The sequence below is a fragment of the Oratosquilla oratoria genome, chromosome 3 (assembly GCF_046742065.1).
Source record: "Oratosquilla oratoria isolate Oo_2021 chromosome 3, ASM4674206v1, whole genome shotgun sequence".
NCBI lineage: Eukaryota > Metazoa > Arthropoda > Malacostraca > Stomatopoda > Squillidae > Oratosquilla > Oratosquilla oratoria.
This window is the reverse complement of record NC_134779.1, coordinates 84,795,618-84,813,939: the sequence shown is the minus strand read 5'-3', so window position 1 is coordinate 84,813,939 and position 18,322 is coordinate 84,795,618. Positions and strand designations below refer to the sequence as shown.

Sequence of the window (18,322 nt, the reverse complement as noted above, 5' to 3'; positions counted from 1 at the left end):
GTTGGTGCCATGGATCTCTACAGCTGATTAGATTCGTCTGGTCTCGGATTGGGTTTGCTGCTTGAAGGAATAGAGGGGTGGTTAGTAATGCTTAACAAGTGTGGTGCTGAGTCGGCAGATTCTGCGCTTTGAGAGTCAGACGTCTCAGGGTAGGACGGTAGGGGGAGGTGGAGTATTCTCTTTCGCTGGGAGATGAGTCCTGTGGTAGCTGAATGAAATATTGTGGGTTGATTGAAGTTCGATCACCTGGCTGGGAGTCTTGTGGTAGCTGAATAGAATCTTGTGGTTTGATTGAAGTTCGATCACTTGGTTGGGAGTCTTTTTTGATACTGGATTGGAGTCTTGATACGGTTATGTATAGAGTTGGCAGGTGTTTTCATCTATTCTGACAGAGGTCTCTCTGTCTGATTGGTAGCGTACTGCCACCAGGTGGTTTAAAATTGAATGCCTTACGATTTCACCACCGATTCTAAGATTGGTGCAACTGTAGGTCACAGCTGCTATCTTAGAAGTCAGCTTGCCGTCTCGAAGGGAACGGTTGGTGGCGGGGTACTGTGTAGACGATGTCGCTTGCTTGAAAGCTTGCTGACGAAACGATGGGCTTGCTTTTTGATGCGGTTGATGAGAAGTCGAAGACAGGCGATGTCTACTTCGTAGACAGTGATCTTGTTCCTCTGAATGATAGGCGTGGCTAGTTGGCGTGTATGTTGCTTGGAGCTGAATAGAATCCAATGGCTTGATTCCTTTATTTTGGAATTTTGATTGAAGATATGAGAGGTCAAAGATAGATAATTTCTTCTTTGTAGACCGTGGTCTGTTCCTTCTGAATGGTTGGCGTGTATGTTGCTTGGAGCTGAATACAATCAAGTGGCTTGATTGCCCAATTCTGGGAGCTTGATTGAAGATATGAGAAGTCGAAGATAGACGATTTCTTCCTCGCAGACCGTGGTCTGTTTCTTCTGAATGGTAGGCGTGACTGGTTGGCTGAATATTTTATTCGGCCTTCTGTGGTAGGCGCGAGTGTAATTAATGTTTCTTGGTACAAAGTAGGCTTGTCTCTTCGGAGTTTGGAATGAGAGCTCCACTCGCCAGTTTGATTGGTTGTGTAACCTTGGTTGCGTGGCTGAGGACGGCGCTTCTATTCAGAGCGTGGGAGCACCGCTGCCGCCAGTTATGTAACACTTTGGTTTGTGTAGGCTACATAAGGGGGGACTTAATGCGGGCGAGATAAACTCCAAACGGGGAGTTTTCTTCTATTTATTTGTAAAAGGAGAATCTGGTTGGAAATATAACAAACTACCAATGGGCCCTGTGGGCAAAATATAGTAAGTGCCGGGCCTTGACCTCGGGCACACCTGGCTGGCATGCTTGACCTGCCCAGCCAGGTGTGCCCGAGGGGTTAGTAGGTTGTCGTAAGAAAAATTGTTAGTTGCTATTCTTAGGCTTTGGAGTTAGTTCTACTTATTGGGGTTAGTCGTATGGTTGGTGGGTATGGTTAGGTATGTTATATATATGTTAGCTTATGGGTAATATAATAAGGGGTCAGTTATGATAAAGGGGGTTTAATGAGTTAGTCTGGTGGCATTTGGCATGTTCTTGGCGATATCCTGTTTCGTCTGATTTCTGCTGCGTTAGATGTGTTCTAGGAAAGCAAGGTAAGCAAGAGGGGAGTCTCGCTATGTTGCAAGCATGTGGATCACGTGCACGGTAGGTGATGTTTAGTAATGGTTACATCCACCTTCTGTCTGGTCTTCCTTTCCACGCTTCCCATCTCGCGGCCTCCACTCAGTTACACACTTGCTCCATCGCTCATCAGTTGTTCGCACCAACTCACCTGCCCAATTCCACTTCCTCTCTTCTACTGCCTCCACAATATCTTTCACTCTAGTCTGCTTTCTTACCCAACTTGCTCTCTTTCGGTCTCTCAGTGTTATTCCCAAAATTGATCTCTCCATTCTCCTCTGTGCAGTCCTTAGCTTTGTTTCCATCGCCCTCGTCAGCTTCAAAGTTTCGCACCCGTACATTATTGCTGGTAGAACATAAAGGTAGAGAGCCTCTTAGGATTTCAATATACTTACCAAACACTTTCCAACCAATTGTAATGCGTCTTTTTATTTCATTATAATAATCTTTCGTCACCTTCACCATCTGGCCTAAATAATTATACTCTTCAACTTCCTCAAGACTTTCATCATCAATTACAATCTCTTTACTTTGAACTTTCGTGTTGAACATTACTTTGGTTTTATTCTTATTCATTTTCAGAACCACTTTGAGACTTTCTTTGTTTATATCGCTCAACATATTTCATAAGTCTTCTGTTCTTTCTGAAATAAGAATGTCATCCGCAAACCTTAGGTGGTTCAAATATTCGCCATTAATATTCAAACCTTTCTTTTCCTAACTCAACCTTCTGAAAATATATTCCAAACAAGCTGTAAATAATTTGGGTAAAATTGAATCGCCATGTCGTACTCCTTTCTCGATCTTGATCTTTTCTGTATCTTTATGTAGTCAAATTATAGCAGTACCTTTCGTAAAAATGTTTTCTAAAACTTTTACGATCTGTTTGCTTGTACCCTGTTTGCGTAGCGAGTTTAGTATTGCTATTTGTTCTACCGAGTCAAAGGCCTTCTCGTAATCTACAAAAGCTAAACACACACCAAGGTATATTGTGTTCTGTCGTTTTCTCAATTAGTTGATTTATCTCCTGCAAATGGTCTAGAGTCGAATATTCGCTCCTAAAGCCTTCCTGTTCTCTCGGTTAGTTTCCATCTAAAACTTTACTTAGTCTATATATAAGGATCTTAGAAAATACTTTACATACGTTTGATAGCAAACTAATTGGTCGATAGTTACTAAGGTCCTTCTAGTTTCCTTTTTTATGAAGCAAAATCACTATAGCATTGCACCACGCATCAGGGATGCTTTCTTGACGAAAGCACTGGGTGTACAACTCAGCTAATTTAATATGAACTAATTTACCTGCGTCTTTCAACAGCTCTATTGATGTGCCATCTTCCCCAGGTGCTTTCCCTCATTTCATAGTTTTTTAGAGCAAATTCTACTTCTTCCTTTGTAATTTCTGGTACACTACTAAAATCTACACATGAATTTACTGACTCAACTACGGTCTTCGACGAGTAAAGCTCTTGGTAAAATTCTTCTACTCTTTCTACCCTTTTGTCTCTGCAGTTAATTATTTCTCCATTTATATCTTTCAAACATATTTTGCTGTCTTCCTAAAGCATGTCTGCGCTCGGTCACTTTAATACTTTTACCTTTCCGAATAGTTTCCTCTATATCATCCATGCTTTTCTTTCTTTTCTCTAACCTCTGCCTTTTGTTGATAAGCTGTGCAACCTGCCATTCTATGGTCACTACCTATGTTGACTTTATTTATCATGGTAACATTGCTAACGCTTTTGCTCTCATCCCCTAATATGAAGTCAATTTCGTTTTTTGTTGTTCCATTTGGACTTCTCCATGTCCATTTACGACCAACACGCTTTTGAAAGAAAGTGTTCATTATCCTCATGTAGTAGCTTTCTGCGAAATTTACTAATATCTTGCCTCTGTCATTTCTTTCACCTACTTCAAACTTCCCAATGTACGTCTCATCTCCCATCTTCTTCCTCATTTTAGCATTAAAGTCGCCTATTACCAATGTGTACTTACTTTTTTCTTGATCCATTACCTGGCTTAAATCATCATAGAACGACTCAATTTCATCGTCTGAACTCTGTGAAGTTGGTGCATAAACCTACACTATTTTTAGGGTGTATCTTTTGCACAGCCTAATCACAATCCAAGCTACCCTGTCCGATAAACTACTGAATTTGACTACGTTACCAGCAACCTCTTGGTTTATCAAGAATCCTACTCCACTAGATCTTTCTTTGTCCTTACCTCTGTAGTAGAACAGGTGGTGACCATCTTGTAATTGTATCAGCTTTTCTTCCGCTCTTCGGACTTCGCTCAGTCCTACGATGTGCCACTTGATGTTGTCTAGTTCTTCCATTAAACTCTCCAGTCTGAGAGAGTTCTTACGTTGTAAGTATAGATCTTCATTTTCTTCATGTTGTTTAATGTCCAAAACTTGGATCTGCTTGGACAGTGCTTACTCACATTCGGTGGCACACTGCCCGTAAGCACACGAGGCAATGCGGTTGGACCTTCAGGAGACGATGATCCAACAGGAACGCCCGTGTTTTTTTTCAATATTTATATTTGCTATGAAAAGGGGTTGGCAGCAATCTAACCTCCGTGCCAACTGGTTTCTGGTGATATATTTCTCTGGTGTCACCTTATTCATTATATTCGGTGAAGCCCTATATATATAGGGTGCCCAATGGTCCACGCCGTCATTATGACGGTATCCCATATATTTATATGGAATTACCTTGTTTGCTATTAAGGACGTGCCAGTTAGCAGTGGGTCCTACAACTGTGTGTTTGAGCTGCTCTTTGTCTGATCTTTCTTACAAAACCTGTTCGAAATGGGTGACCCTGCAGAGATTTCCTCTCTATCGACATAGCTTTTGTAATCATTAAGATTCTCAAGCCTATCCACGACGTCAAGGTGTCAACTCTCGGATAGGATATATATATATATATATATATATATATATATATATATATATATATATATATATATATGTATATATATACTGTATATATATGCACACACACACACACACACACACACACACACACACACACACACACACACACACACACACACACACACACACACACACTCATATATATATATATATATATATATATATATATATATATATATATATATATATATATATATATACATTTTAACAACCACAGTGCACTTCAATTCTAAGCCATCAAGGCCGACATGTAGAAATTGAAATGTGGTACTGCCAAGGACTCGAACCCCAGCATCTTCATGACAAGTGCGGTAGTGACTTACCAACTAGGTTATCTCTCTTAATAGCCTAGTTGGTAAGTCACTGCCGCACTTGTCATGAGAATGCTGGGGTTCGAGTCCTTGGCAGTACCACATTTCAATTTCTGCATGTCGGCCTTGATGGCTTAGAATTTAAGTGCATTGTGGTTGTAAAATGTATCTCTAATCACTGGAATCCATTCAGTGTTGTACACACACACACACACACACACACACACACACACACACACACACACACACACACACACACACACACACACACACACACACACACACACACACACACACTGTTACACTCCCTTCAGGCATATAAGGGTACGGTAACTTTTTATCTATCTGATGTATTTCACTTGGGGTATTTGGTAAACTCTACAATTATAAGTATCTATATTTATAACATTAATGATATGATACAACATTAATAATATACAACATGAATAATAATATGATACAATCTAGTATACTTAATTCTTACCGTTACCCAACTAGGTAACAAGAGAGATCTAGGGAACAACTGTCAGGTATGGTGACAGGATTTGTAAGAGGGGGAAGGAGGTACCCCGCAAGCTACCGTACTTCCACTGGCTCCCAGTTGCCAGACGTCACCATTTGGCGACCACTCATTCTAACCAACCTGCGCAGGCGCATGCGGATGCGCATGCGCACACTTATGACGGGAAAGTGTCTAGCCATGGACGGGCCCGCAACACCTCCCCCCAAAAAATGTGAGCTTCCCTAAATGGGAAGCGAACATAAAAAAAAACACATTACATAGTTACACAGAAAATTTTACACTATAAAAGACAAGTAATAACACAAGAACCAAAATCAAACAAAATGAGTATACTACACATGATATAAACAACCTCAACCTAAGGAGCATCTCCTGGGAGAGCTGGACCACGTGATAGCGCGTCGGCTATGACGTTTTCTCTCCCACGTATATGTGAGATTTTCAAGTGAAAGGGCTGTAGTGCCAACGCCCATCTTAAAAGTCTTTGATTTGTGTTCTTCATTTTTTCAACGAATATTAAGGGGTTATGATCTGTACGCACTTGCACTGGGTGAATTGTGCTACCTATATAAATCCTAAAATGGTCAAGGGCCAACAACAACGCAAGTGCCTCCTTTTCAACGGTGGCATAATTTCTCTGGTGCTTGTTAAATTTCTTCGAGAAATATCCCACTGGGTGCAACACTGAATCCCCCTCACCTTCCTGCAACAGCACTGCTCCTCCGGCGACGTCACTAGCATCGACGTGAAGGGTGAACGGCTTCTCCAGGTTAGGGGCTCGTAGCACGGGCGCGTTGGATAATAGGGTTTTCAAGCTCTCGAAGGACTCCTGGCACATCTGCGACCACCTAAAGGCCTTCTTGCCGCTGAGGAGGTCGGTCATCGGTGCCACAATATTAGAGAAATTTGGACAGAAGCGCCGATAATATCCGGCCATCCCTATCAGCCTCATCACTGCTTTTTTGTCGTCTGGTGTCGGATATTGCTGGATGGCCGCAATCTTGGCTGCAACAGGTCGAACCTCATTCTGCCCGACCACATGTCCCAGGAAGGTGACCCGGGCATGGCCGAACTCGCTTTTGGCGAGGTTCACCGTCAGGTTGTTGGCAGCCAACACAGCAAAGAGAGATTTCAGGCGACTCAGGTGTAACTCCCAGGTGTCCCCGAAGACGACGATATCGTCGAGATAGCACCGGACGCCGTCCATCCCGGCTGTGAGGCGGTTCATAAGGCGCTGAAAGGTGGCCGGGGCATTCCGCAACCCAAAGGGAAGAACGGAGAATTCGTACAGTCCCTCTGGGGTGACGAAGGCGGAGATGGCTCTCGAGCGCTCAGTCAGTCGGACCTGGTAGTAGCCTTTGAGGAGGTCGAGCTTGGTTACCCATCGCGCCGAGCCCACGTCGTCGATCACGTCGTCTATGCGAGGCAAGGGGTACCCATCCGCTTCCGTTACCGCGTTGACCCGTCGGTAGTCGACACATAACCGCATCGACCCATCTGGCTTCGGCACGAGGACAACAGGAGATGCCCACGGGCTGTGGCTGGGCTGTACAATGCCGAGCTCTTGGAGACGTTGCACCTCAGCTCGGACGTATTCTCTCTTGAAGGTATTCAAGCGGTACGGACGTTGGCGGATGGGAGGGGCCCCATGGGTCTCCACGTCGTGTTCCAGTGCTGAGCAGGGGCGAGGGTGATCACCGAATATGCACACGTACGTTCGTAGCAGGGATTCTATGTCCTTCGCTTGGGCACCAGAGAGATGTTCTAACTTCACAGTGGGGTCTCGTAATATCACCGAGTTTTCCATCTTTACACATGACCCACTAAGAGCTTCAGAGAAACTCTCATCACCTTCACTAACTTCCGGCACTACTAAGCACGCAGGTGACGGAGGGTCAGCCTCCGCACTATCTCCTACCACACCCTCACCACGATCGTGGTAGGGTTTCAACAAGTTAATATGCACTAGACGCTTTTTCTTGCGTCTCTCTGGAGTGTGGAGGACATAGTTGGCCTGACCTTGGCGCTCTAAGACTTGATACGGTCCACTATACACAGCTTGAAGAGGGTTAGTTTTTAATGGTAAGAAAGCCAAGACATTATCTCCACTCTTAAAATACCTATCCCTTGCTCCTTTTGACTTATCAAACTGGTGCTTCATTTTAATTTGAGCACCTTCTAGGTTTGAATGGGCAAGATTTATAGCTAATTGAAGTTTATCCTTAAACTTTGTCACATAGGAGGCCAACGGGGTCACTGGCTCATTGCTTATCCAGCTCTCCTTCAAGACTTTAAGGGGACCCCGTGCCTCGTGTCCATAAACTAACTGAAAAGGGCTATAACCTAACGACTCCTGAACACTATCTCGGATAGCGAACAGCAGGAGATCTACTCCCTCGTCCCAGTCCCTTCCGGTTTCCAAGCAAAAGGTCCTTAGGATTCTTTTGAGGGTTTGATGGAACCTTTCAACTACACCCTGGGATTGCGGGTGATAAGCCGAGGACCTAGATTGCTTGACACCTAGGCTTTCCATTACCTGGTTAAACAACCGGGAAGTAAAGTTGGATCCCTGATCGGATTGTATCACTGTGGGAAGGCCTACTTGGGTAAAAAAATGAACTAGGGCTCTTACAACATTCTTTGCCGTGATGCGGCGTAAGGGAATAGCCTCCGGATAGCGAGTGGCACTGTCTATGATGGTAAGTAGGAACTGATGACCACGGGGGGTTTTTGGTAAGGGACCTACGCAATCAATTGTTATCCTACTAAAAGGCTCTTTTATCACTGGTATGGGTTGTAACGGGAACGGTTTGATACTGGGGCTTGGTTTTCCCACTAACTGACAGGGACGGCATGTACGGCAGTATGTACCTACGTCTCTGCGTAACTTAGGCCAATAGAAATGCGATAGAATTTTGGCATAAGTTTTCCTGGTTCCTAGATGTCCTCCTACGCCGTCATGAGCAATGCTAAGGATATCTTGGCGTAGGGGCTTCGGAATCACTATCTGGTGGTGCACTGACCAAGGGTGACTGGCGGGGGAGGTAGCGGGACGATATTTCCTCATTAGCACGCCAGAGCTAGTGTAATAGCAATTGGCCTCCTGTTGGGCTTCCACTTCACTAACTGCCCTATTAAGAAAACTGGCTAGTTCCGGGTCCTCTGCCTGGAGTTGAACAAGCTTACTCCTAGTAACAGGAGAGGAGCCAAAACTAGTCAGGGTCGTGACACTATTCTCATCTGTATTATTCTTAGGTTTATCTGTCGGTGAGGAATCTTTGAAGAGTTCACCTAGACCGAGGTCAGGGGGGTCTACTTGAATAGGGTCTTCTTCCGATTTCTCACTAGACAAAGGGGAAACCACATCGATGCCACCTCCCTCGACAGATTCATTGCTTGGGACGTCTGCCTGTTGGCTCATACTACGTGTCACTGCACACGCAGGAAATAGCCCAGGGATGTCTTTCTCTAATTGTGTGGTGTTATTCTCAGCGGTAGGACGTGACGAGACCATGACATTTGGTAACGTCACGCCTCCAGCGAGGTCATTTCCTATTAAGAGGGAGACGCCATCTACCGGTACCCTGTCCACTACCCCTAACGTGACATAGCCTGATTTGATATGGGACTGTAAGTATAGCTGGCACAGTGGGATACGCGATCCTCCGGTCAAACCGTTCACTAGAACCCAATTACCAGTGTAGCACTCATCTAGGAAGGGGACAGCTTCTTTGGTAATCAGAGATAAGGCTGAGCCTGTGTCTCTCAAGATTTTAATGGGAACGGGTACACTTGACTCGTTTAGAGCTACGGAACCTGATGAACAATATGGTTCAAAGGTGGAGGAGGTGGGAGACACAACAGGTCGGTTATTTGTAGGTGATAGAGGATCCAACTGTACTTCCGTTTGTTTGGCCACATTTATCGAGAGAGAGGGGGACCCTGGGTGAGAGGGAATTTTGTTCTTTACTCTGAAGCAGTCATTAACATCATGACCGAGCCTACGGCAATATTTACAAAAAGGTTTCCTCTCACTATTAAAGATAGGTCCCCCGGTCTCACGGGCAACGGGCTTACCTGTGGTATATGATGGAAATCCTGATGGCGACCAAGGTCCCGGCGCTGCTGCCTGAGGGGCTGACGTAGGTGGAGGGGCGAATGGTGCAAGAGTAAATGCCTGGTGGGCACGTACTTGGCTGGGTTGGGACGCGGGAGCAGAAGACCTGTAACTTTGGCGGGGGTTAGTAAGAATGTAATGGTCGGCAACTGGGCCGGCATCAGCTAGGGTACGTATACCTCTTTGATCTAGGTACGCTCGTACATCGGGGTGCAAGTTATTTCGGATGTCTTCGAGCAGGATCAACTCAGCCAGTTTATCATGGCTCCGATGAGCTGATTCACTCTCTATCCACCGTTGGAACAAAGCTTGTTTGCGTCGAAAATATTCGACGTATGTCTCTTTTCCCCCTTTTTTCAAGTTCCTAAACTGCTGGCGATAAGCCTCAGGCACAAGCTGATAGCTGGTGAGGACGGTGGACTTAACCATATAGTAGTCTTTCACCTGCTCCTCAGAGAGAGCGGAGAAGACGTCCAACGCCTTACCAGTAAACGAGCGATAGACAAGTTGAGTCCATTTATCAAGTGGCCACCCATTCAAATGCGCCATTTTTTCAAATATTGCAAAGAACCTGTCGGGTTCGTCTTCATTGAACTTGGGCACACTTGCAAGTTGGGACTCGAGCCTAAACACAGGGGCATCTGCTCTCGTTTGCTCTCGACGGAGTATTTCCAACTGTAACTCGATTTTTCTGAGTTCAACTTGTAAGGCTAGGTTACTAGGCTCTTTGGCAGTAACAATTTGTGGAGCCTCGTTACTTGGCTTATTGGCAATAGCACCATGTGGAGCAATTTTATTAGGCTCGTTGATATTGTCAATCTGTGAAGCCATGTAACTAAGTTCATTGTCACTGCCAATCTGCGGATCTACGTTATTTGGCTCTTTATCAGATTCCTCTGTTGCGGGTATATCATCCTCCCTGATCATTCCCTCCTTAACGAGGTGGTTGAAGACCATTTCCCTCAGAGGGCCCTTATTCAAGCTTGAGTAACCCCCTAACCCGAGGCGTCGGGCAATGCCGATCACGCATTCCTTGTTTAAATCCCATAGAGCTTTGCCTGAAGGGTTAGCAAGAAATTGGTCGATATCAAACATTTTGAACTCAGAATTTCGAGAACACGTAATTATATACTAACAGCTAGCTAATAGTTAAACACATAAGATAGATAACTTCTACGGGATTACGGTGCGACCGATAGACACTATTAACACTGGCAATTTGTTGGCACAACACAACACTTGTCACACTAAATGGAGCTCTAGTCTACGTATGCACAATTCTCAATATCCCGGACACGGGCCCCCACATGTTACACTCCCTTCAGGCATATAAGGGTACGGTAACTTTTTATCTATCTGATGTATTTCACTTGGGGTATTTGGTAAACTCTACAATTATAAGTATCTATATTTATAACATTAATGATATGATACAACATTAATAATATACAACATGAATAATAATATGATACAATCTAGTATACTTAATTCTTACCGTTACCCAACTAGGTAACAAGAGAGATCTAGGGAACAACTGTCAGGTATGGTGACAGGATTTGTAAGAGGGGGAAGGAGGTACCCCGCAAGCTACCGTACTTCCACTGGCTCCCAGTTGCCAGACGTCACCATTTGGCGACCACTCATTCTAACCAACCTGCGCAGGCGCATGCGGATGCGCATGCGCACACTTATGACGGGAAAGTGTCTAGCCATGGACGGGCCCGCAACACACACACATGTACATATATATATATATATATAGATATATATATATATATATATATATATATGTATATATACATATATATATATATATATATATATATATATATATATATATATATTGTCACGTAACCAATGTCCACGTTTTTATTTATTTATCTTTTTCTCGTGTTGGTCGTTAGTTGTCTACCTGCACGTAGCTTAACACACACACCCCTTATCTGTCAGCTGTGTATACCAGCGTCACGCACAGAAAGTCAAATCTGTCAGATCACAGCGGCTGTTTTGGTGTCCTACCCTCAGGTCATAGTAAGCTGTGAGGGTAGCGTATGTGTGTAGATTACCAAGTTGTATTTGTTTGGTTATTTCTCTTTTCTTATTATTTTACTTTTCTCTTTGCTGTAATGTGCCCAGATTTATTTATTACAGCTTGTAACACAGATACCATATCAGTACGCTGCGACGTACTCCAATTTTATATTGTATTTAAGTTTAGACATATGGTATCTGTTTCCATACCGGTAGGCTGGACATGCGCATTGCGCACTCGAGTTGCCAGTTATTTGTCTTGTTGTTTTGTTTTGTTTTGTTTTTGTATTAGTATTAAGGTTTTGGATACGTAGATAATATTTGTATTGTGTGTGTAATTCAAGGTTAGTATGTTAAGTGGTTGTGCTGTATTGCTGTAAGCCATAGTGGGATAGAAAAAACTTCCTTTTGTTTTACCCTTCGGCTCCATTGACCTATGAAGTCAATTGCGAGTATTTTAGGAAGGCTTCAAACCTTCCTCGGGTCGGTTCTCTTCCTCATCTCGTTCGAGTCGGTAACCGGCTATCCGTCTCCTTTTAGGGAGCTTTTCCCATAAGGTATATAGTAACAGCCAGGAGGGTTAAAACACGTTGTGGTTTTTATAAGAAGTACGTCCTATGTCTGGTGTGGGGTCTTTGGTAGGATTTTAGGTTACCTTTTTTTTTTTAAATTGGTGTGTCATACGGGCTTTTATCAAATTGTTTTCGAGAGTGACCTTGTTCATCTGTTTCTTCCACGTTTGTTTATCCACAATACGTGTAAATTGTTAGTATATAGGGTTGTTCTGTCTCCCGTGATTTTCTTGTCTTCTGATTTAAACTTTCCTTAAGATAAAATACTGAATTGTAAACCATCCGAGTGAATCTATTATTATTTTGTTGTGTAAATAATGATAATAATAAAAAACACTCTTTTTCGTTCCTGGACAAAATAGATAAATAAAATTAGCTCTATCATAAATATTTCAAACCTTCAAAAGGTAACAATATACATATGTATGTATGAATATATATATATATATATATATATATATATATATATATATATATATATATATATATATTAGTTATTGTTGTCCATCGATACGATGACGACGTCACTCCGTGCGTGAAACGGTGAAGTTTTTTTTTTCATGTATTTACATGGGATCTTTGGTGGCTCCTGAGACCAGCCATAGAGACACAACTCCTTCCACATTGGTCACACACGTGCTGCCCGAGATGTGGGCGCCGTTGTGTGTGGCGTCTAGCTCTGCAAGCTTCAGCCTTTTTCTCGTAGTCGTCTCTAAAGTAATATGCCCCTCTTTGCAAAGTAGATCGCCATTGATTCCTGTCGGATGCTTCCCTTTCGAGGGCTGCTGGGTTGATGTTGAATTTCTTAAGAGAGTCCTTAGTGTGATCTTTAATTCTCTTTTTGGGCCTGCCAACGGTACGTTGCCCATTGTAAAGTTCCCCATAAGTAACAATACGGGGTAGTCTATTGGTGGGTTGGCGGATGATGTGGCCAGTCCAACGGAGCTGCCTTTGTATGAGGATTTCTTCGAGGCAAGGTATATTCATACGCTGCCTTATCACTGTGTGGGGGATTTTATCCCACCAGTGGATCCCCAGGATTCGTTGGAGGCAGTGAATATGGAATCTCTCCAGCTTTTTAATGTGATGCCTGTAAGTACCCCAGGCTTCACATCCGTAGAGTAGGATTGAGAGACAGACAGCTAAGTAAACTGACCGCTTGGTGGACAGGGTCAGGTTGTGATTATAGAAGACACGACAAGAGAGTCTTCCAAAAGCGGTTGAAGCGAGAGCTATGCGGCGGGTAATTTCATCATTAACTGTGCAGTCAGAGGACAAAACTGATCCAAGGTAAGTAAAATGTGGCACAACCTTTAGTGCATTTCCATCAATCTCAATATTAGGGTCATCTACAGGTGCATTGTGGCCAGTGCGTTGGTAAAGCACTTCGGTCTTGTTGGTATTTACCACCAATCCTACCCTAGTGTAAGAGTCAACAATAGCATCCAGTGTGCTCTTCAGTCCTTGCTGTGTGTGGCTGACGAATGCAGCATCATCAGCATACTGGAGCTCGACGACCGAGATGGTGGAGGTGCGTGTTTTTGCACGCATTCTGGCATTGTTGAAAAGGTTGCCGTCTAGTCTGTAGTTGATGGTTATTCCAAGTCCAGTTGCATCGTTGTTGGCGTAGAATACCTGGGTTACGACCGCGGTAAAAAGGTTGAAAAGGATTGGTGCCAGAACGCAGCCTTGTTTAACCCCAGTTGATACTTCGAAAGGATCTGACCTTCTCCCTCCAGCAACAACCACTGCATTTGTGCCATCGTGTAGAGATCTGATTATAGAGAGAAATTTAGGGGGGCAACCGAACTTTGCAAGTAGGTTCCAAAGCAAGGGGCGGTCGACGGAGTCAAAGATTTAGTAAGGTCTACAAAGGCTATGTACAGGTTTTGATGCTGCTCTCTGCATTTCTCCTGGAGCAAACGTGCTACATATACCATATCTGTGGTTGACCTCTCCCGCCGAAAACCACATTGTGATTCAGGAAGGATCCTCTCAGCTATGTGAGAGAGGTCTCATTAGCATAATGCGTGCTAACGTCTTGCCAGCCGTTGAGAGGATGGTGATGCCTCTGCTGTTGTTGCAGAGAGACTTGTCACCCTTTTTCTTATAAATAGTAACTATTTTTCCATCTTTAAATTGTTGCGGAACGCAGCCAGACTCCCAACAGCACTGGAACAGCTGTTGTAATTGAGTTGCAATTTCAATAGCCCCATATTTGAGGAGTTCAGCTGGGATATTGTCTGGTCCGGCAGCTTTGTGATTCTTGAGGGCAGCTATTATATATATATATATATATATATATATGTAAGGACAGGAATTTTGAAGGGATATTATTTTTGGAATTTCGTTTTATTTATCTATTTATTTATTTGAGTGTTGATTTGAGAGACTGGGTATTATGGACGTCGTAACGGTTTTACTCAACCAAGAAGCAAAGTAGAAAATAGAGCCTTAATAGACCATGAATTTATTCTATTCTATGTCTGCCTATCAAGATGTGTTGGCAAAGAGCCTTACTATAATCATTGAAGAAGAACATACAATAGGAGATAGCTACAAATATATTTCAGCTGATTTTGGTTAAACTGAGTTTCGACGCGACATTAGAATGTTCTCGAACATAGCGCGGGCGCCGTAGCTCCGCCCACCCGTGACGTCACTCATGTAAGGACAGGAATTTTGAAGGGATATTATTTTTGGAATTTCGTTTTTTTGATATATTTATTTATTTGAGTTTTTATTTGAGAGACTGGGTATTATGGACGTCGTAACGGTTTTACTCAACCAAGAAGCAAAGTAGAAAATAGAGCCTTAATAGACCATGAATTTATTCTATTCTATGTCTGCCTATCAAGATGTGTTGGCAAAGAGCCTTACTATAATCATTGAAGAAGAACATACAATAGGAGATAGCTACAAATATATTTCAGCTGATTTTGGTTAAACTGAGTTTCGACGCGACATTAGAATGTTCTCGAACATAGCGCGGGCGCCGTAGCTCCGCCCACCCGTGACGTCACTAAACGTTCGGACAGAGGCGTAAGCTAAGGCCATTAATTTTAAGAGTAATAGGAAAAATTCCCAACTTTCAGTTCAGGATTCCACTAGAGAAATAGTTTAGGGAGAGATTGTAGCAGCTAGGGGCTCTGTTGAGAAGCGAAATGAAGTTTTACGAAATAATACAACAGGGAGGTTAGTAGTTTACCCATAGATACGAACACATAGCCGTCTCGTTCTCTTTGTGCGCAGCTAAAATTTTAATCTGATGCCAAAAATGATTCCGATAACAGGTATGAACACGTTCTGTAAGATTAATGAAAACAAATGTCAATATGTGAGTTAAATGATATAGTGCAGATATAGTAGGTAGATAGTTATTATTATTATTAAGTTTTGAATCTGATGCCAAAAATGATTCCGATAACAGATATGGAAAAAGGGGTTTAAGGGAGTGTACTTCACAAACACTTTGCGTATATACATTTAACATTAGCTATGAGAGTGTAATCCTTAGAGTACAATTCCGTCTGTGATCGTTCTCTAATAAGAATACGGGGTTGAAGGTAGACACAGTGCTTGAAGGTAGACACAATATTGTAAGTAGACTTATACAGTGACCGGAAGGTTGGAGCGTAAATAACTACGTTTTTCCACGTGCCTGTGACCTTACTTATGATGCCCATAAGAAAGAAAAAACTGTTATTAAATGTCTCGCATACCCATATATTTTTCATATTGTAAGGATCAATAGATTGTCTAGTTGGAGAAAACCACAATATACTTTTGTATTTCCTTACTATATTTTTGCTTCAGTGTAATAATTAACACATAGCAGACCTTCGCTTATTTTCTTTTACTACCCCCACATTATTGGTGGCCCCACATTATTGGTGGCTTATATTCTTTTACTACCCCCACTTGGGCATAGGCCTTTTCGCTACCCAGGACCAACCCCGAACGACCTGAGGAAAGGGGACGGAGTCAGACGTGAATAACAAGGAGCAGTTTCCATTTATGGTCAGATATATCCATATAGACGATTGGGTGGTGGCAGCGTATACCTTGATTTTTTTTATTTCCCAAATCGTTCTTATGTGGGTATCTCTGATCACTCCCATTGGAGGTGCTCTTGGTTAAACACATCCTAAATCAAATTGGTGCACCACATTATTGGTGGCCGAGCGGTGGGATTTACGCTATTAACCAACCTGAAGCTCACTTATCTGTGTGTCGACCTAGACAAAGCTTGTGTACCCTGTGGATTGGCAGTACAGTCATCAGAGACAGAATATATCCCATATAGAAATAGCGGATGAGATTGTGTGGGGAAGTGACGTGTTAAGGTGGAACTACACATAATTAAAGGCAGTCAGGTAAAAATGAACAATAAAACGGAATGGGAATCCAATTCGGGAGAGGAAGAAGAGACGAGAGCGAGGATGGAAGATAGACATGAATGGGAATCTAACCCAGGAGGAGCTGTTCTATTGGCCAAATTTAAAGGTAGATGTATGTAATTTTGTAAAGAAATGCATTACTTGTCAGAGGTTCAAGGGTACACAAGGGTTGTCACAGCAATACAAAGAGGTTCCCCCTGCTACAAAGGCAATGGAGAGAATAGGCATAGACCTAACGGATATGGTATCCGGGTCGCAGGGATATAGGTATATTTTGACCATAATCGATCACTACAGTAGGTTCGTTAGGTTTTTCCCATTGAGAACAAAACACCACCAACACATACTACACTCCCTAACCCAGTTCTTCGCAGATTACGGCACCCCAGAGAGCATCATAACAGATAATGGAGCAGAATTCACCAACACGGCTTACAAGAAGTTGTGTGGAGAACAGCAAATCACCCTGCTCTACACTACCCCATACCATCCCCAAGCGAATGGAATGGTGGAGCGGATGCATCGAACATTGAAGAGCATCCTGGCAACGCTCTGCCAGGGCCACCCGAACCAATGGCCGGGTCTACTGCAGGCCTGTCAGAGGAAGATGAATGGAGCCACACACACCTCCACTGGACATACTCCCTACTTCGCCTTCTTCGGAAGACATCCACCCAGATTAGCCGGACACAGACTCCCCGGTGTGGATGGAACGGAAGATGAAGCAGAGATCGCTCATCGAATCATCCGAGAGACCCACCACAAGATGACAACGGAGTACCAGAATGTGGCTAACCGCAGGAGAGGCGAGCAAAAAGTGGAAGTGGGAGCTTTAGTATGGATCCGGAAAGAAACTACGATGCCGGGTACCTGCCGCAAGCTGAATCCCAAGTGGGAAGGACCCTATACAGTGGTAGAGGTGGTAGCAGGACATAGTGTATATGGACTAAGAAATCCCTTCACAGGAAAGGAGACAAGGAGAGCTGCTGCTCAAGTGAAACCTTACTTTGGTTCCGAAGAGTGGTTGGTGGAGCCTGTTGAAAAAGAGTTCCACCCAGACCCGGAAGTGGAAATACTACCACCAAGGATGCGTCGTGCACCAAGACGGCTCATCGAGGAATGCTGAAGAAATCAACTGGAGCAACCCGACCAGTTGGTCCCATATCTAGTGATTTAAGGTGCTAAGATGACAGTAGTTAACTGCGATAGGAAATGTAGGGATCATATCGTGCCAGTATATGTCCAAAGAAAAACGAATGCTCGTGCAAATTAACGCAAAGATGCCCTCAATGTTCCTATATATTGGACCATAAAGCTTAAATGTAACCCACCTATACTTTTATACATGTGTAAGGTTGAGATGTCCTAGGATTAAGGATGCATATATTTCATATGTTGTAAAAGGAAATTTCAGCAACAGCCAGGTGAAGGAACTAAATGTCAACTTAGGGGGGGGGGATAAAGAAGTCAATATTAGCCTAGGAGAGGGACTACAAACGATGGTTAGCGAGCACTTTCATTCGGAGTAGTATTGGAAAATGGGGAAATTCTTTAGCTCGAGTTGGGATCATGAACCCAACTCAATTCACAATTGCCCGCTTGACAGGGGTGTAGGACTTCAGGACCTGGTGGACAATCGCCGATTGCCCAGAGGTGAGCCCACAGATGGGGAAGTAGTGTGCCTGCGTTGGGGCGAATCCACAAGAGAGAGTCGTGGCTTAGCTCGGTCGTAGCGGCTATGCA

At 43.5% G+C, this 18,322-nt stretch overlaps 1 protein-coding gene across 1 annotated transcript; it reads right to left on the bottom strand.

Moving 5' to 3' along the window:
* Positions 1 to 512: 512 nt before the first annotated feature.
* On the bottom strand, positions 513 to 10,671 carry LOC143019208 (uncharacterized). The gene is made up of 3 exons (XM_076174905.1): positions 6,001 to 10,671; positions 5,580 to 5,680; positions 513 to 717 (listed from the first exon to the last, which is right to left on the bottom strand). Exons 1-3 carry the CDS (start codon positions 10,669 to 10,671, stop codon positions 513 to 515), a joined length of 4,977 nt encoding a protein of 1,658 aa, XP_076031020.1.
* Between the last annotated feature and the right edge of the window lie 7,651 nt (positions 10,672 to 18,322).